Source organism: Sorex araneus, chromosome 1, assembly GCF_027595985.1.
Source record: "Sorex araneus isolate mSorAra2 chromosome 1, mSorAra2.pri, whole genome shotgun sequence".
Lineage (NCBI taxonomy): Eukaryota > Metazoa > Chordata > Mammalia > Eulipotyphla > Soricidae > Sorex > Sorex araneus.
This window is the reverse complement of record NC_073302.1, coordinates 452,365,665-452,385,122: the sequence shown is the minus strand read 5'-3', so window position 1 is coordinate 452,385,122 and position 19,458 is coordinate 452,365,665. Positions and strand designations below refer to the sequence as shown.

The following is a 19,458-nucleotide window of genomic DNA, read 5'->3' as shown; positions in this document are numbered from 1 at the left end:
CACCCGTGCAGGAGCAGGAAGGGGCACTGGATGCCCGGAACAGCTCTGGTGCTCGGGGTCATGGTGCTCGGGGCAGGGTGCTGCTCTCTGGTGCCTCGGACAGCTCGTGACACTCGGCAGGGCCTGGCAGGCTCCCCGTGGTGTATTCCATATGCCAAAAACAGTAACAACAAGTCTCACAATGAGACGTGACTGGTGCCCGCTCAAGCAAATCGAGGAACTGCGGGACGACAGTGCTACAGTGTAACATTCACAGTAGTTCACTATGGGTGATACTCACACCAATCCCATCACCCAGCACCTTCCCACCACCATTAGAGGAAAGTGTGTGAAAATTGTTGCGTGTCATCCTGGAGCCATTTCAGCCTTTGCATAAGAGATTACAGGCATGTATGCTAAACCCAAACAAATGTGTGTTACTCTTGGTACATCAGTGGGCTGTGTTAGGATTAAGACCACCCCTCAGTATTTAGAGAGACAGAGAGTCCAGCGGGACTGCAAAACACTCACCGAGACTTTATTATTCCAGCTAGCTGGGGCCGAACTGTCCTGCTGAAGCAGGAGGTCAGAGCTGACCCTGAGGGCTTACAGCCAAGGGTTTATACGGCCATCCTGGGCACACAGGCCCCAGGAGTAGGCACAAAGATAAATAATTCCAAAGGCAAAAGCATACAGGAACAATATATCAAAAAAACATTCCCAATTAGGGAGTCATTCCCAATTCCCATACATCAAGAAAGCAAAACGGGCTGGATCAATAGCACAGTGGGGAGGGCGTTTGCATCCCTGGGCTGTGAGCGTCTCCGGGTATGATCCATCCTCTTCCTCGAGCTTATTCCTTTCAGGCAGAGAAATCTTCATCTTTGCTTTTTGGGTCACACCAGCGATGCTCAGGGGTTACTCCTGGCTCTGCACTCAGGAATTACTCCCATGCAACCGACCTGGGTTCGATTCCCAGCATCCCATATGGTCCCCTGAACACCACCAGGAGTAATTCCTGAGTGCGAGCCAGGAGTAACCCCTGTGCATCGCCCGGTGAGTCCCAAAAAGCAAAAAATCATCATCATCATCATCATTATCATTTCGTTGGTTATCGAATTTCTCGAGTGGTCTCAGTAATGTCGCCATTCGTCCTAGCCCTGAGATTTTAGAAGCCTCTCTTTGCTCGTCCTTCTCAATGGTGCTGCATTGGAGGCTCTTTCAGGGTCAGGGGAATGAGACCCATCATTGTTACTGGTTTTGGCATATGAATACACCATGGGGACCTTGCCAGGCTCTCCCATGTGGGCAGGAAACTCCCAGTAGTTTGCCAGTTTCTCCCAGAGGGAGAAGTAGACTATAAGATATCGAGCAGCCACAAAGTGGCCACGTGCTTCCGGGAGCTTGCTTTTAAGTCTCTTGATGTTGGCCGTTGGTGGGATTACACAGTGCCAGGGGCAGTCCCTGGGTGTGACCACCTAGCTACTGTAAAAGGGGGATCTGGGCGGAAGAGGCCCAGTCCTGATCCGAGCAGCCTTGAAGGTCTCCAGCCCCGGGTTCCACACACCTGGTTCCTCTGCCGGTTCCTTCATGCATGAGGCTCGGCTTGGCCGATTGTGTGGAGAGGGGCCTTGAGCATGGCTGTGGCTAAGGCTCCAGAGGTCTTTGGCCTCAGGAGCTCTGCTCGGGGCGGGGAGGGAAGCTGGAGCCCATCCACTCTGAGGAGGCCCTGGGGAAGACAGCAGGCGCGCGGGCCAGAGATTCTGCGTCGCTCTCTTCCGGGAGCTGGCTTTTAAGGCTCTGGATGTTGGCCGTTGGTGGGATTACACGGTGCTGGGGACATAAATAAATAAAATAAAATTGTTGCTTTTGAACACACACACACACACACACACACACACACAGAGTTGCTGTTTAGTTTGATTCTATCTGAAAACATGTTGATTCTTCTCTTCCAGCTTATGTTTTATTGGGGGTGGGTCATACCCGTCGCTGCTCAGGATCTCCTCCTGGCTCTGCACTCAGGAATCACTCCTGGAGGGCTCACGGGACCATGTGGGATTCTGGGATCAAACCCAGGGCGGCTACGTGCAGGGCACGCTCCTCCCTGCTGCACTATTGCTTTGGCCCCTGCTGTATACTTCTGAAAATCATCCACTCCCCGGGGGATTTTAATGGTTTTGTTGCTAAATTAATTTGGATAACTGAGGTCATGCGATTTCACTTACTTAACATTCTTTTCTACAAATTTAAGGTATAAGTAATCTTATGTGAAATACTGTTTGCTAGGAAACCAAGTGTTTTTAATGCGTCTCTTGGCCAGATCTGCCTCATGGAATCTGAGCCAATCTTAGAGAATAGTCTAAGGTGCGAAGTCGAGCAGAAAAGTCCCGTGTCCAACCGCTGGGACCAGAAACCTGCTGTAGGCTGGGGGCACCTTTGCAGCAGGAAGCCCCGGTCTGCACCCAGCACCTCGTGGTTCCCTGAGCACAGAGCTAGGAGTTGACCCCAACAAGTCTGTTTGATAGACTCTTGGTAGGAATATAAATTGGCATTGTTCTGAGAGGGTGTTAGGTAGAGTGACACAAAAAAGACATCGGGCCAGAGAGTACAGCTGGGAGTGCTGGCCGGGGGGACATCCCCGCACCCTGTCTGGTCGCCCAGGCCCCGCCAGGACCGATCCCTGAGCACAGCCTGGTGTGACCCAAAAATTTAAAAATAAATAAAGTAAAGAAACATCAAATGGGCTGGAGAGTTGGTACCACAGATAATGCACTTGCCTTGCACGCAGCCCCCCTGGGTTTGATCCCGGCACCGTATCGAGCCCCTGAGCCCTGCCGGGAGTGAGCCCCGAGGACAGCCGGGTTTGCCGTGCAGCCCCCACCGCCCCCCCAATAAAGAAACGCCTTTCACCAATACTTGCACTTTGTGGAGACTAGTCCAGCATGTATTCAAGAACACACGTATGTAGAAAGATAATTGCTGAATAATTCTTTGTTTGTTTTGTTTTGGGGCCACATCCAGCAGTGTAGGACTTACTCCTGGCTCTGTGCTCAGGGGTCTCCCTTGGCAGAGCCCTGGGGACCAGAGATGGATCAAACCTGTACTAATGTTCTGGTCCCTGAATCACTTTTTTTTTTCTTTGCTTCTTGGATCACACCTGGCGATGCACAGGGGTCACTCCTGGCTCTGCACTCAGTAATTATCCTTGGCGGTGCTCAGGGTACCATATGGGATGCTGGGACTCGAACCCGGGACGGCCATGTGCAAGGCAAATACCCTCCCCGCTGTGCTATTGCTCCAGCCCCCCTGAATCACTTTCAACAATAAAAAAGTGCTCAGCAGTAAATTATCCTGTGATTTTACAGAAAGAGTGTGTGACCTCATGAAACAGAACAGGGGAAACTCCAGGTCACGACGTGGCAGGGGGCCTTGATCCTGCCTCACACAGGCTGTGTGAGGCAGCAACCTAGTGTGGGCTTGAGTGGGTTGTCGGGAAGGGTTTGGGCATTTAATCACTTCTGCCTTTCTTTTTTTTAATCAGCTGTTAGAAATTAACTGGACGGGACTGACTAATCTCCTTGATATCCCTGGACTGAAGTAAGTGCTGTCGGCATCTGTGTGTAGCTTGTTGGGGAGCCTTGCGACCTGCTCGGGGGCGGGCACACGACCCTGGGCAGACCCTCAGGGGACCGGGTGAGGCGGGCACATGACCCTGGGCAGACCCCTAGGGACTGAGTGAGGTGGGCGCACGTCCCTGGGAAGACCCTCAGGGACCAGGTGAGGCGGGCACGCGTCCCTGGGCAGACCCTCAGGGGACCGGGTGAGGCGGGCACACGACCCAGGGCGGACCTTCAGGGGACCGGGTGAGGCGGGCACGCGTCCCTGGGCAGACCCTCAGGGACCGGGTGAGGCGGGCACACGTCCCTGGGCAGACCCTCAGGGACCGGGTGAGGCGGGCACACGTCCCTGGGCAGACCCGCAGGGACCGGGTGAGGTGGGCACACGTCCCTGGGCAGACCCTCAGGGGACCGGATGAGGCGGGCACACGTCCCTGGGCAGACCCTCAGGGGACCGGGTGAGGCGGGCACACGACCCTCAGGGACCGGGTGAGATGGGCACACGTCCCTGGGCAGACCCGCAGGGACCGGGTGAGGCGGGCACACGTCCCTGGGCAGACCCTCAGGGACCGGGTGAGGCGGGCACACGTCCCTGGGCAGACCCGCAGGGACCGGGTGAGGCGGGCACACGACCCTCAGGGACCGGGTGAGACGGGCTCGTCCCTGGGCAGACCTTCCCTTGGCAGACCACGCAGGGTTTGGGAGGTGCGCTGGCCCCGTCCGTGTGTAGAGCCGCACAGAGAGCAGCACAGTATCCGCAGGGCATGGTGGGGCAGGGTGCCTGCCTGCTGTGGAAATGTTCCTCATGTAGAGAGAGAAACCCAGCGTTCAGAGAGTGGTCAGGGTACCAGAGGACACGGGCCAGGGTCTCCCTTTTCCACTGCCCTGGGAGCTGGGGGGCTGGGGTGAGACCAGGGTCCTGTGCATTGCAAGACGCTTACTCTCACTTGAGCCATATTCCCGGCCCCCAGAAATTTCTATCTTGAGTTAAATTTTATGTGTTTATATGATCATCATCATGCGCACTATATGTAATAAAATACAAAAACATACTTAAAGTTGGAGTGATTTTTATACATCAGTTATATTAAGCCTTTGTTTTCATGGTGAATATTCAGAAGCTCTGGCCCTAACATAGGAAGTCTTGCCCTGGGCTGTATTAACTCAGCATCTTGGTGCTGACCTGGCAGGCTCTGGGGTTGGTCCCGTAGCTCGTCAGCACATGTGAACTTCACGCGTGCTCCTTCACTCATCTGTCCCTGGGGCTTTCGCACCCAGTGCAGGTCCCGTCACTGACCTCTGTCCCCATGGGCGTCTTTCAGGACGCTTATGTGTGTGTTGGTCGTTCTGACATCGGGGCGGTGTGTCCGGAAGTCAGCCAGGGTGTTTGAGGGAGTTTCGAGACGTGTCGTCAGTACCTTTGGACCTCATTTTCACATGCTAACTTGAAGAACAGGCAGCAAAACATGTATGAAACAGACACGTGTGTGTCTGGGAGAGCGTGCAGAGCCGGTCTCAGACGCCTTCCTCACATGTCTGAGACTCGAGCCCCGGCACTGCCCAGTGGTCCCGCTCCTCCTTCAGCCTGCACGTTGGCTCAGTTTCAGAGCTCTCCGTGCTGGGTCTTGTAGCCGAGCACAGTGCTCCAGAGTCGTCGTGATACCCGTCACCAGGTTTGCGGGAGGGAAGAGCTGAGCCTCTCGCCGTTGGGGGCTGTGTGAATAGGAAATTCAGCCTGCGTGTGCTTCAGATGTTTGGGTCAGCCTTCAGATACGCTTCTCGTTCAGCCGAATGCGATTCTGGCATACGGAGGAGGCGTGAAGTGCTGCCTAGACTTAGGAGGTAGCCCAGTGTTGCCTGGGAGTCCAGTCCAGCTGGTCACCTCCTCGCGTGTCTGGGCCGAGTCCACGGTGTGTGGCGCCGGCTGAGCTCCCGTGTGAGTCGGCAGACAGGCCGACAGCCTGTGTGCTGACGGCCGTGTGCCCGGCCTCCTCCGACAGTGGCTTATCAGACACCATCATCCTGGATATAATCGCGAACTACCTGGTCCTCCCCAACCGCATCACCGTCCCGCTCGTGAGTGAGCTCCAGATGGCCCAGCTGCGCTTCCCTGTCCCGAAGGTGAGTGGTCTGGGGTGACGTGGAAGCAGAGCCCAGCCCGCGCGGGTGCAAGGGGGACGGGGGCGAGGGCCTGGGCCTGGGGGCCTCGTGCTTCTGTTTGTCCTGACAGCAGCCTCGATCTGCAGCGGCGTGGGCCTGTTCTGCCTCACTCACGTGACCTGGAAGCCCAGACTCTTGATGTTACTTTTTTTTTTAATTTATTTATTTATTTTTTTTTTTGCTTTTTGGGTCACACCCAGCAATGCACAGGGGTCACTCCTGGCTCTGCACTCATGAATCACCCCTGGCGGTGCTCAGGGGACCATATGGGATGCTGGGATTCAAACCCAGGTCGGCCGCGTGCAAGGCAAACGCCCTCCCCGCTGTGCTATCACTCCAGCCCCCTCTTGATGTTACTTCTGGGCTGGCGCTCAGGGGCTACTCTTGGCTCTGTGCTCAGGAGCTGGTGCGTGGGGGACTGTGTGAAGCCAGGGCTCGAACCCGCTGTTTGCAAACATGCGCTGGCCCACTGAGCTGTCTCAGCAGTCCATGGAGCTCTGTCACCGTCCCCCAGAGGGCCTCTAGGGTTTCATGCTGCAGGAGTCCCTGAAAGTCACAGAGGGCAGCTGTGACCTTGGTCGTCCTCCCAGAGCAGCCACGGCGACCAGTATTCATCACCAACCCTGTCTCATGGGACCCAGGGCCCGGCCTGCGAGCCCAGTGCTTCCGTCTGTCTGTGAGGACGGTGGGCAGTGCTGACCCGGGGCTTCTTCCTCTCAGGGTGTTCTCCGGATCCACTTTCTGGAAGCTCAGGATCTCCAGGGCAAAGACACGTACCTGAAGGGACTCGTCAGGGGCAAGTCAGACCCCTATGGCGTCATCCGGGTCGGCAACCAGATCTTCCAGAGCAAGGTCGTCAAGGAGAACCTGTGTCCCAAGTGGCACGAGGTGTACGAGGTGAGCGTGTGCCCTGCCCGCGGCTCCGCCTTGCCAGGGACTGGGTCACCTGAGGTCCTCTCCCTTGGGGTGGGGCTTCCAGGGAGTGTCCAGGGAGCCCAGAGCACTGCTGGCCACACTCAGCCGACCAGGGCAGCAGGCCAGTGCTCACTGCGTGGGAGTGCTGGCACTCTGAGGGCCACCCTGCGGGGGGATCAGACCCAGCTCGGGCACAGGAGGGCTGCGCTCGCCCCCGGCTAGGCTCTGGCTTCACTTCCCTCTCTTAGAGCTTAGGTCCTGCCTTGCACCCATGGTGGGTTTGAGCCTTGGTTACATGAGCGTTCACAGGAGTGGCACGGTGACGTAACGTGAGAGACACTCCACGGGGTTGTTGGCCCGTACGTGTGAAAGTCAGGTGAACTGTACCCTCTGAAGTGCTCGTGTGTCTGTTTCGGTCACACCCTGTGGTGCTCGGGGCCGGGTGGGGCCGCGTGGAGCCCCGTCTGCTCTGTGAAGCGCCCGGCCCGCAGACTCGCTCCTGGCCCTCGACTGTCCCTGCAGCAGGTCTGTGCTTGTGCCGCGTGGCGGGACACAGGCGCGCCTGGTCAGTAACATCCACCTGCTCTTCACGTCCTGGTCAGTAACGTCCACTGCTCTTCCCCCGGCCCAGCAGGCGCACTGCTCTGCGCGTGTGGAGCCGCGTCTCCAGGTGGAGCCTCTCGCACGGTGCTGCTTGGGGCCCCGAGGGGGCGCGGGGCCGGGTCCCAGGCCTGGCATGCAGCAGCACCCAGGGCCCGTGCCGCCCTGCGGGCGAGGTCAAGGGGTTCCGCACTTTGTGGCAGGGCAGCCTCACACTGCCTGGCCAGGCCACTCTCACCCCAGTCTCACCCTCCGGAACACTTTGCTGTGTTGTGTAGTGTTGCTTTGTGGTGCCACGAGAGGACCGTCTCGCACACGCCAGTGTCCCCTCACTGAGCCACGTCTCCCCCCATAGTCGCACTCGCCCTTTTGTAAAATGTCCAGGCTGTTTCTTTCCAGCGCCCACAGTGCGCCCTTTTCACCCCTCCAAAGACTTCTAGAACTTTGCCTTTTACTGAGGTAGCATAATTTGCAGCGAAAACACCAAAGCCACCGTCATCCCACTTGTCTCCCGCCCCTCGCCTACTCAGTTCCTGGTCGTACAGACCACGCTCAGGGTTTGCTTCCCTCGGCAGTTGTTGAACTCTTTTTATTTTCTAGTCTATTCTTTTCTTTCCTTTCTTTCTTTTTCTTTTTTGGTGCTGTGCACATGAGCAAGATCATCTGATATTTGTCTTTTACCTTTTGGTTCACTTCAGTTACCATGACAGCCTCTAGTTCCATCCGAGTGGCAGCAAACTACGAAACTTCATCTTATAGCTGAGGAGTGTTACTTATTTTTTTTTTCTTTTTGGATCACACCCGGCGATGCTCAGGGGTTACTCCTGGCTCTGCACTCAGGAATTACCCCTGGCGGTGCTCAGGGAACCCTATGGGATGCTGGCGATTGAACCCGGGTCGGCCGTGTGCAAGGCAAACACCTTCCCCGCTGTGCTATCGCTCCAGCCCCAAACCTTTTTGCAGATTGTTTTTTGTAAGGAATGCAGTTTATTCTGCGCTGGCTTTCCAGCCTCCAGGCCCGGTCTGTGGCCCAGTTTCTCAGTCTCTGACACGTGCATTGCCGGTGTTTGTCCTAAGGACGACATCTGGGCAGACTACTGAGAGACCCTGAGCTTCATCCCAGACTCATGACAGTGTGTGAGCAGGACCCGCTGAGGTGCGGTGCTGACTCCTGAGGCAGCACGTGGGCAGGGACTGTGGGGGCCACGTCCCAAGGGCCCTAACCATGTTTGGTTTGGCCGAGAAGACTGTGAATCCACATCCTCCACCAGTGAGGAGCACAGCGGCTCCTCCCTCACACAGGCACCTCGCGGTAAACGTCAGGCTGGGACGCGTGTGCAGTGAGGGCTGCCCTTCTTTTTCCAGGCTTTAGTCTACGAGCACCCGGGGCAGGAGTTGGAGATTGAGCTCTTCGATGAAGACCCAGACAAAGATGACTTTCTCGGAAGGTAAGCCGCCCGGGGTGCGGAGCACGGCTTTGGGAGACGGGCCTCGGCGTGTCCTGGCGTATTTCCCAGTGGCTCTCGGGGTCCACGTTTGCAGTGAAGCCTTGGCCGTGCCGGGCGTGGGCAGCCGCCTCTGAGTGCGAGCCTCGCCTCTCAGCCGTCCGGGGGTTTCCGCATCTCGACTTGCTGGGTCGTGGTGGGTTGACAGGCAAGTAGTGAGTGGCACAACCGTCACAGCTGACAGTTACGCCTAATCTTAGTTATTTGACTGAGTTTATTGTGACAAAAAGTGTGTCGGGGGCGTGGGGCGTAGTTTGGTGTGTCAGGCCCGGCTGGGTCCAGTGCTTGAGCCCGGCAGAGAGCTCGGAGGGCTGCTGGGCCACGGGCCTTTGGGGAGGCTGGCCCACCCCTTCCCCACACACCCCCGCGGCACCCCTGGTGTGGTCCAGGAAAACAAACAAAAGAACTGAGAATTACGGGCTGGGGAGACACTCACTGGACAGAGTGCAGCTTCGCGTGCCTGGGCCCAGGGTCAGCCCCTGGCGCCAGCTGCGACCCTCACCCAGAGCCCACGGTGCCCCGGGCACCACCAGGTATGGCAAGAAAAGCAACTTTCATTTCGTGCAGGGCAGATCAGACACGTCTGGTCTCGAGTCAGGAGGCTGTGTGGTGGCGGGGGCGGAGACTGGAGGGGGCGGAGACTGGAGGGGGCGGAGACTGGTGGGGCGGAGACTGGCCGGGGCGGAGACTGGCGGGCGGAGACTGGAGGGGGAGGAGACTGGAGGGGGCGGAGACTGGAGGGGCGGAGACCAGCGGGGCGGAGACTGGAGGGGCGGAGACTGGCCGGGGCGGAGACTGGCGGGGGCGGAGACTGGCGGGGGCGGAGACTGGAGGGGCGGAGACTGGCGGGGCGGAGACTGGAGGGGGCGGAGACTGGCAGGGGCGGAGACCGGCGGGGCGGAGACTGGAGGGGCGGAGACTGGCGGGGCGGAGACTGGCGGGGCGGAGACTGGTGGGGCGGAGACTGGCGGGGGCGGAGACTAGAAGGGCAGAGACTGGCGGGGCGGAGACTGGAGGGGGCGGAGACTGGCGGGGCGGAGACTGGCGGGGCGTGCAGCGTGACTCTCGGAACTGGCTCTCGAGTGTCCAGTGGGCTCCGGCGTTGCCGGTGGGGCCAGGCGGGCGTTCCCCAGGCCGGAGCAGAGACTGGCGCGGGGCGTCTCGCCGACCGCAGGCTGGGCCCTGGCGAGGACCGTTCCCGTGCTGGGGAGCGACCAGGCGTGTGTGCGGGTCCGGGCCACCCTGGGCACTGCCGAGCAGCCGCCGGGTGCTCCTCCGCCCAGCGGTGCAGGACGCTTGGCCCAGTGGGCCGCCCCAGTGGTGCTCGGGGAAGGTCCCGCATTGTCAGGGCCAGACCCAGGTCCCTGCTCGGGGAGGGCCCCGGAGTGAGCTCCGGACAGCGCTGCCCCCGGTCTGCCCCTGGGTCTCCACCGCTTCTCCCTGAGCGCGCCCTGTCTTCTCCGTCCTCACACACGGGGTGTGACCCGAGGAGGCCCCACAAATTCTGTTTCCCATGAGCTGGAGCGTTGTGTTGCATTTCGGGAGTATCTTTTCACAGTCCAGGGGTGGGCCTGGAAACGTTTCTCTGCAAGGGCCATTTGGATGGATTGTATATTTGTGTGTGTGTGTGTGTGTGTGTGTGTGTTTGGGTCACACCCAGTGATGCTCAGGGATTATTCCTTGCTCTGTGCTCAGAAATTACTCCTGGCTGGTGGTGCTCGGGACCATTTGGGATGCCGGGGATTGAACCCGGCTCTGCGGCATACGGGGGAAGCCCCTCCCTGCTGTACTATGGCTCCGACCCCCCTTTGAATATTTCTGCCATCATTCCTGGGTCGTCTGCTCTAGGCAGACCGGCCAAGGCAGCCAGTGAGAAACGTGTGTCCCCGTCACACCCCGGGACTCCTCGCCCGCCTCAGACAGATGCCCACGGTTATTCGTGCTACGAGAGTGTATTTCTTGTTCTAAAGTTGTGTTGTTATTTCTTCAGTCTCATGATCGATCTCATTGAAGTTGAAAAGGAGCGGCTTTTGGATGAGGTAAGTTTCCTTTGAGTGTTGTTCTGATTCGGAGTTCCACGCAGAGAGCTCCGCAGCAGGCAGGCCCCGGCTAGCCGGGGAGAGCTCCCCACTCACCCCGATGCCGGGCCCAGCCCTTGGTCACGGCCAGACGGAACCCAGACGCAGGCCCGAATCTGGCCGTGTGTATGGGCTGCTGGTGCCGCAGGAGCCGGATGGGAAGGGGCCATGGACGGGGCCCTCAGGAAGGCCTCAGGGGGACGCTCCTGATGGCAGGCTCCGTGGTGGTCACGGGTCCGTAGCAGTGGCAAGAGACCGTTCCCCCCCCCCCCCCACGGGCGCAGGCCTGAGGCGGGCAGGGTGCTGGTGCTGGAGGGCCGACGTCCAGCGGCAGGAGAGTGTGGCTCCTAGGGTCGGAGGGGCAGGCGCTGAGGAGAGTGTGCTGCCCCCATGCGGGTCAGTCCCCCCAGAGCTGCCCCCACTGCTGACTAGCCATATGGCTGCAGTGAAGACACCCGTCCTGGTTCACTGATCGCTTTCTAGTGAGGAATGGAAACAACGGGTCAGCAGTTGGATGTATTATCTCATTCCCCGTGAATTCCGTTCAGGTTCTTTGCCTGATAGAAAACTGGGAGCCTTGCGTGTAAGTTAGGGAGCGGTATCAGCCTCCTGAGGGGAGGTGGAGTGTTTGTGCGTTCCTGCCGGCCGGCAGGGCTGGCCGAGTTGGCCCGTCGGCTCAGTCAGCCTCGGGGAGCACTTGCTCAGGAGCACTCTGGGACATCATGCAGACAGTGCCTCGGGGTCCAGCGGGGCTTGGCTGACTGCGGCCCTTTCCCCTCAGTGGTTCACTCTGGACGAAGTCCCCCGGGGAAAGCTGCACCTGAAGCTGGAGTGGCTCACCCTGATGCCCGACGCGTCCAGCCTTGACCAGGTACCGGCCCTCCCTCGCCTCTCGTGCTGTGACAGTTTCGGTCGTTGTTACCCCGAGTGGCGGGTTTCTCCACTCTCGCCGTTGCGAGCCTGGGACCCCGCTGAGGCGTGTCCTTCCCGCACAGGTGCTGGCAGACATCAGGGCTGACAAAGACCAAGCCAACGACAGCCTCTCCTCCTCGCTGCTGATCCTGTACTTGGATTCCGCAAGGAACCTTCCGGTAAGCAGCGCGGTGGCCTCACCCTGGTCTCCACGCCCAGCTCTGCCTTTCACCTTTCTTGCGGCAGTTTTCAGTTTGCTTTAGCCCCCGAGGCAGAAGGGAGAGTCAGAGGTGGGTAGAAGTTTGTGTTTCTGCAGGGTCTTCAGAATGACTGTTACTCCGATGCTTTAATGTGTTTGATGCTTAAATCTCAACTATACACGACAATGCGAAGGACAGTCTATACAAAGTCACCACTGGCTCAGGTGCTGTTGCCAGCCTAGGTTGGCTACACGCAAAGCCAGCGCTTTACCCCATATTATCTCTGGCCCAAAATACAGGTTTTTTTGTTTTTGGGCCACATCCAACAATGCTCAGGACTTCCCCAGGCTCTGCATTGGGGTTACAGGGCGGGGGCGGGGGTGGGGGGGCTCTAGCAGCCATGAGGGGTTGGTCCCAGCTGGTGCTCCATTTTACTGAAGGTCTTCAATGACTAAACTCTGGTCATCTGTTCCCTTCCACACTGGAAAACAACGGAGCTCTCCATGCAGTTGCGTCCAGCGTGTTCTTTCTCTTGATGAAGCTTTTGACTGATTCTTAACTTATTCCCTGATTTCTTAACTTATTCCCTTTAGCTGATATTCCCGTCCAAGGTCTATGATGGTATCTGTTGCAAGTTTAATTTCTAAGAAGTTTCTTCATGATTAACCTTTCAGTGGTGATTATTTTATGATACTATGTATCATGTATATTTAAAACAACAACAGCCATCCTTTCTATGAAGCCTGTTACAGTGCCTGATGAAAATTAAGATTTTCTGGTTTTGGGTATAGAGAAGAGTCTTTTTTTTAATTATTTATTTATTTTTTTGGTTTTTGGGTCACACCTGGCGATGCACAGGGGTTACTCCTGACTCTACACTCAGGAATTACCCTGGCAGTGCTCAGGAGACCATATGGGATGCTGGGAATGGAACCCGGGTTGGCTACGCACGCAAGGCAAACGCCCTCCCGACTGTGCTATCACTCCAATCACTCCAGCCCTAGAGTCTTGAATTGGAAAGAAGGGTCAGTCCCCTTGGCACCGGGGCTTGTCACAGGAAACGGAACAGCGACCTGGGCTGAAACCCTGAGCTCTCTGGCGCTGCCGGCTGGGGCCTGGGCCGCTGTGGTGGCTGCACTTGCCCCGGGGCTCCTGCTCTCCTTGTGTCCTTCACTCGACTCTGCACGTGGGCACCGTCCACCATCCTGCCTTCTCCCCGTTTCCACTTCCCTACGAGCCTCTCCGGGGGAAACGGGCTGCAGCTGCTTCAGAGCGGGGTCTGCTGTGGGCTCTGGCGTTCCCTTCCTTCGGCTTTGGTGGAGCCCGCCAGACTGCGGACGGCCCCTTCGTGCGCCTGCTCCCAGCGGGGAGACGCGCTGCGCCCTGCTCTCTGGCCCGGCCTCACTCCGTGCATTTCTGTGCCTTTCCCACGCCATGTCACGTGCAGTTGCCAGCATGTGACAACACCCAGTGCCGAGGGGGGCAAGCCTTAGTCCGTGCACCGCCGCCGGCCCGTTACGGTGTGAAAATACAGTTCTGCGGAAAACAGAAGCGTGCTGACTGCACATTACTTCCTGTCGTCCGTCTCGGTGTGAGGCGAAATATTTCCTGATAGCTCTCAAACAAAACCAACGCCAGTAAACTCACTCTCTGCTCCCGGTCTGGAGGAGCTGGTGCTCCTGCCTCGGGGAGGAAGGAGAGCTGGCCCTCGGGGCAGTGCAGGGGCTCGGGCTTGCTCCCCTCGGGGTGGGGGCACCGGGCGACCCAGCAAGCTCGCCCGCCCTGGTGCAGCTTCTTTCAAGAAACAGAAGCAGTTCCCCGGGGTGGGTAATTAACACTTTCTTTCTTCAGGACCCTGGTCTCCACCGCTTTGTCTCTGCTTCCCTGTGCTGTTCTGGTGCCTTCTGTACAGTCAGTAATTACTCTCACTCCAGAGATGACTCCCTCTTTGCTATGCAAAGCCTTTTCCAGACTTAATCACTAGTTCACTTGGCCCTGGGAAGTTCGAGTGCCGGCACCCTGCGTTCTGAAGGCTGTTTCTGTTCCCACACGCGTCTTTAACCTGCTCCTGGGGGAAGGTCTGCTCATCCTCCACCTCAGCCCCGGGCAGGCGCGCACATGTAGGAGAGGCCGTGCGTGCCCCCAGTCCTGCGGGGTGACCCTGGCGGCCCCGAGCCCCCTGGGGTGGCCCTGTAGCCTCACTCACCTGCTCCAGCTCTGAGCTCCAGGCCTGCTGAGCTGGAGTGGCCCCAGGCCCCGAGACACCAGTGGGGACGCCCCTGCAGAGATCTTCGAGTTGAAGAAACTCAGGGCTGGGATGCAGAGTTCAGGGTTGAGGCGTTTGTCTTTGGTGGGGTTTGGCCCCCAGACTGTATGCGTCTCCCGAGCACAGAGCCGGGAGTAAGCCCTGAGCACTTCCAGGTGGCCCCAGACAAACCAGAAGATGGCTGTAGAGGTGACCCGGTGTTCGAGCGTGTGTCTGTGGGCTGGGTTCTACCCCTGGCACCAGAAGCCGACATTCCGACAGGGCTGGGGGCAGAGAGAGCCGAGCAGGGGCGTCTCACCCGTCCTGTGGGTGCCATCGAGAGCTGCTCAGTCTCGCCCGGCCGCCCGGCTCCGGCTGCTGCTGGCACTGCCCCGTCCGTCTGGCCGTCTGCTCCCCGGGGCCCCGTTCCTGAGGCTGCACGCGAGGGCCCCTCAGGCTGCCCCGGGAGCGTCTCCGGGCTGCTCGCTCGAGGAGTGTTTCCGGCCTAGTTCAGGGTTCCCCTCGCCCCGTGACAGCCGGCCACGTCCTCTGGCTTCGGAAAGCTGGTTGGGGGCAGGGAGGCGACACACGGGCTGCAGCACCTGCTTTGTGGGCCAGAGTGCTGGGCTCGATCCCGGGCACACGGGTCCCCGAGTAGTGAAGGGCTGGTCCCTGAGCACAGAGCCGGGAGTGTTCCACGGGCGCCCCGGTGTGGCCTGCAAACCAGCTCTCCTCTGTATTACCAAACACGTGCCCGTGGGCCATCGAGACAGCACAGCAGGGAGGCGCCCTGTCGCCTGAGGCCCACCTGGGTGTGATGCCCCATGGCCCAAACGGACCCCTCAGCCCCGCCGGGAGTGAGCCCTGAGCACCGCTGGGGGCGGGCCGAGAACAAACAGAAAATAAATAAAAACAGGCGTCAACAAAATGTCATATACAATAAACTCGAGTAAGAAATTTGTGTTGGTTTCCAGCGTGAGGTTAGGTCAGTGCTTCCTCAGTTTACCTCGTAGGGAGGGACATTTGCCGTTCCTGCCGCTGGGGTCAGCCTGCGGTCTCCCTGCGGTCATCTCTGGAATGACCTCTGAGGCCCTCCTGGGTTGGCCCCTCTGGGCAGAGCTGGGGCTCAGCTGGATCCCAGGCCCGTGGCTGCCGCTGGGGTCAGCCCTCCCCGAGCACTCCATCGTGAGCCTTTGCCAGCGTCGGGCTCTTGGCCTTGCGTGGTGACTGACCCTGCGGACCCTTCTGGGCGCGACCCGGCCTCTCAGCCCACCAGCTCACCACGCCCACTTTCCAGAGAAGGCAACTGAGGCGGGGCCGGGGACGAGACCGCCCGCAGGCAGGTAGCAAAGTGTGTGCTCCCCCCCCCCCCCTGCCTCCCATGCTGGGGCGGGTCTGTGAGTCCCTGGGGGCCACCAGAGGGCGCGTGAACGTCCCTTCCCGGGGGCCAGCCACAGTGGCCGCACGGCCGCCCTCACGGGTGTCGCCCGCAGCCGCCTTCTGCTGCTCTCCCCACCGCAGCCTCACCGGGTCAGGGTCAGGGGCACCTGCCCTCACCCAGGCCCCGTCCGCAGTGGCTGCCGCCCGGCTGCCCACCCGCCGCTGTGTGTCACCCTGCCGAGCCCACGGCAGCCCTGCTGGCCTCCCTCACGCCCACTCCCTGGAAGCAGATGTTTGACCCTCTGCTCTGCTCTGGTCAGCCGTGGCCGGGGAGGACGGGGAGCCTGGTGTCTCGACGTCAATGGCAACCGAGATGGTGCCGTCTTTGGTTCTAAGGGTTAGTCCTGGAAGGGGCGCCCAGAACAACTCAGAAGGTAGGAAAATGAAAGGAAAAGCAGACGTGGAGTGAGACATCGGGCCTGGTGGGGCTTAAGGCCAGGGGAAGCTCCAGCCAGCCAGCCTAGAAAGGGAAGGGGCAGGAGAAAGCCTTCTCCAGCTTTGCAGGAACGGCACATTCATCTGTCCCGCCGGGCTGGGGGGCGTGCGGGCGTCTGTGCCCATGGCTGTTTGTTTCCTAAAGTCTCGTTCCTGAGTTTCTCAGGGCCCAGAGATCGAGGGGTAGGGAAGTTCAAGGACTACAAGGACTCCGATTGTAGAGAATAAAGAAATATATTTTGTTATTTACAGATTCTAAGAAAAAGTTGTGGTCTTAAAGAATTTGACACGTAATTTGTTGGGATTTTTGCCTGTAATTGGTGGTTTCATTTAACGATTTTTTTTGTTCTCGTGTTTTCATGTCACTAACCATACATAACTCTTCATTGCATGTGTTTATTAACCCTTGGAATATTCATTTTCTTCTGACTTGAAAGAGTAACCCATTAGAATTTAACCCTGATGTCTTGAAGAAGACCGCAATTCAGAAAGCTTTAAAGGTAAACTGTCTCGCTAAGGTGCAGAACTTAACCCAGACATATTGAAAGAGATGATTCCTGACCTCCTGGCTGCCAGATCATTCCCCCGCTAATAAAGTGTATCACGGTACAATCGATTCGACTTCTGCCTGGAGCAGCAATATCTGAGAGGGCTTTAAATTTGAGTTTGTGAAAACGATGGAAGAAGTTTTGCTTAAAAGTTAACAGTTCTCATCATGATCTTATAGCATGCCTCCGCACTGTGTCTGGCCTTCCGAAAATCACCTCTTCCAATATGTGGGGTCAGAGCTCCCAGTGGGCGCCTCCTGCTGTTTGTCTGCCGGACTGTGGGGTTTGGGTCACATCTTTAAGAAGCTTTAAGTCGTATCGAATGAGGTATATTGAAAACTAAGCTCCACTCCCCAAAACACGAGCAAGTGTTTCCTGGCTCACTATAGAAAAATTATAGAAGTTTTCTATAATTTTCAAGCTCTTGCTATATCTGGGGCAGGGTAGGGTTTTAAATTTAACTTATGTAAAAAAAATTTATCCAAGAGAATCAGGAATTGTTTTTAATTAGATTCATTTAGAAGCTAACTTTGAAAATGGCTTTCTGACTGGATGAGTTGGGCCCTGGCCACCGCCCTCCCCAAGGACGGGAGGAATGGCTCAGCAGTGGACACTGCTGCCAAGGACCGGTCAGCTCAGCAGTGGACGCTGCTGCCCGCACTGGTCAGCACACATTGAGGGCTGCCGACTTGCTCTCCATCACGTGTGAGGTTGGAGCTAAATGGACCATAAGGCTCTGGGTCAGATTGCCGGTGTGACGGTGTGGGTGCCCGTTCCCTGGCCTCCCCTGGCCACTGCATGGTCACGCGGTGTTGGCACTCGGTCTCCTTGCTGGCTTGGGTCCACATGAGCCCACGTGGGTGCAGTAGTGAGCGTACTAGTCTCTGTTTCAGGGCTGTACTCAGAAGCTGCAGGGGCCTGGGGTCCTGGCCTTGTGTCCAGTTTGTGGATGTGAGTCTGCTGGCGGAGGAGGGAACCACGATTTGTGTCTGGCAGTCGAGTGTAACGGCTCCCGATTGCATCATCATTTTGTCTCTGACGTGTGCTGATGCATTTCGTGTATTATGTCAGTGTAGAAAGCCTGGCGGTTTCATCAGATTTAAGACATCATGTAAACACAGACCCGCAGGGCCGGCGAGAGTCTCAGAGGTAGGACCCTGGCTTGCATGGAGCCGGGCAGCACAGGGGCCAGCCCCGCGCCCAGAGTCAGGAGTGGCCGAAAGCCCAAGTCAATAAATATTTAAAACAGAACAAAACACACCGCATGTTACCGCTGAGAATCAGAGTGCCTGAGTTGTTTTGTTTTGGGACACAGAGAGTCCCGGGGAGTCACTCCTGGCTCTGTGCTTGGGAATCGCTCCTGGTGGTGCTCAGGGGACCCTGTGGGATGCCGGGGGTCGGCCCCTGGTTGGCCGTGTGCAAGGCAGACGCCCTCCCCGCTGTGCTCTCCTCCGACCCCCCACGGTGGCTGGATCTCGAGTTAAGGTTTGATTGTTTCTGTCTTCAGTTGTGTTGGTTTTGGGCCCTGTGGTGCCCGGGCTCTGTCCCTGGTGGGCTGGACATCGGCCCTGGAGCTCCCGGCTCAGCCTGCGCTTCCAGCCCTGGGGAGGGAGGGCCTTAGCATGGCCACTTACACGTACGAGTGCAGAGTGCAGAGAGCGGGAGGGGGGGCCCTGCACACAGCCAGCCCAGGCGCGATCCCGCATCCCGTGGGTCCCCAGCCCATCCAGGAGTGAACCCTGCGTGCAGAGCCAGGAGGAGCCCCTGAGCACACCGGGTGTGGCCCAGACATTTAGAAAAAGAAGTGACTGAGTTGATCGAGTGGTGGCAGCTAGCCGATTCTGCCGGACGCCCAGAGCAGGGCAAAGCCACGCTGGCTGTGAGTTGATTTGTTTCCAGAGAGTAGGAAAACCAAAACGGATCTTTATTATTACTATTGTTATTATTATTATTTTGCTTTTTTGGGTCACACCTGGTGATGCACAGGGGTTACTCCTGGCTCTGTACTCAGGAATTACTCCTGGCAGTGCTCAGGGGACCATATGGGATGCTGGGAATCAAACCCAGGTCGGCCGCATGCAAGGCAAAGGCCCTCCCCGCTGTGCTATCGCTCCAGCCCCAAAACGGATCTTGAGATCAATACAACACAGCAGGTCTCCAGGAAAGAAAACCTCTCTTCCAGAGATGGACTTACTGCGCTAGGGAGAAGTACAGTCGGGCCAGAGAGAGTCCGCTGGGGTTGGCGTTTCTGAGCACTGCTGAGTGTGGCCCCAAGCAAGGGAAGGAACTCTCGGCTTCTGCAGCGAAGACTCAACATGCAGTAGCCTACGCAGGAGAGACGGAGCCTCTATGGCATTCTGGCTCACAGCCGCGCTCTCCCTGCCGCGAGACCGTTGAACGGGGTCGTTCTGGGGAGGGCCCCAGCGCAGGCACTCGGGGAGCCTGTGGCCATCGGCCTTTTGTTTTGTTTTTTAACCCTGGGTATTTTTTAACAGTGTCTATTCCATTTTGCAGAGTTTACTCACATCCAAAAGGTGAATCAGGAGATAGACGATCACGGGGTCTGGGCTGGGGGGCTCTGTCCCGGGGGGCTGGGCCCCGCAGCCTCTGCCTCTGCTGCCGTGTGGATCACTGACTCTGAAATCAAACTGGAAGCCACTTCTGAGACTTTCTGATTTCCACTAACAGATACGCGACTCCGTCCTCGTGGGGCTACGTTGTAAATAAGCCTCGTGTCCCGAATATGTCGCACTTCACTCCTTCAGCCTGGGCCCTGAAGTGTGAGGCAGTTTCCTTACTCCTGAGCTGTCCTCACGGCAAG

At 58.0% G+C, this 19,458-nt stretch overlaps 1 protein-coding gene across 3 annotated transcripts in view; it reads left to right on the top strand.

Moving 5' to 3' along the window:
• The window catches only part of ESYT2 (extended synaptotagmin 2), a 79,193-nt gene that overhangs the window by 46,224 nt on the left and 13,511 nt on the right, over positions 1-19,458 (top strand). For 2 of the 3 annotated variants that reach the window (XM_055133932.1, XM_055133946.1), the window contains exons 7-14: positions 3,524-3,579; positions 5,600-5,720; positions 6,480-6,656; positions 8,640-8,722; positions 10,770-10,818; positions 11,639-11,728; positions 11,853-11,948; positions 16,527-16,589. In XM_055133932.1, coding sequence (XP_054989907.1) covers positions 3,524-3,579; positions 5,600-5,720; positions 6,480-6,656; positions 8,640-8,722; positions 10,770-10,818; positions 11,639-11,728; positions 11,853-11,948; positions 16,527-16,589 — 735 coding nt within the window. The remainder of the gene's footprint in view (positions 1-3,523; positions 3,580-5,599; positions 5,721-6,479; positions 6,657-8,639; positions 8,723-10,769; positions 10,819-11,638; positions 11,729-11,852; positions 11,949-16,526; positions 16,590-19,458) is intronic. The other variant, XM_055133939.1, reaches the window with a different exon arrangement.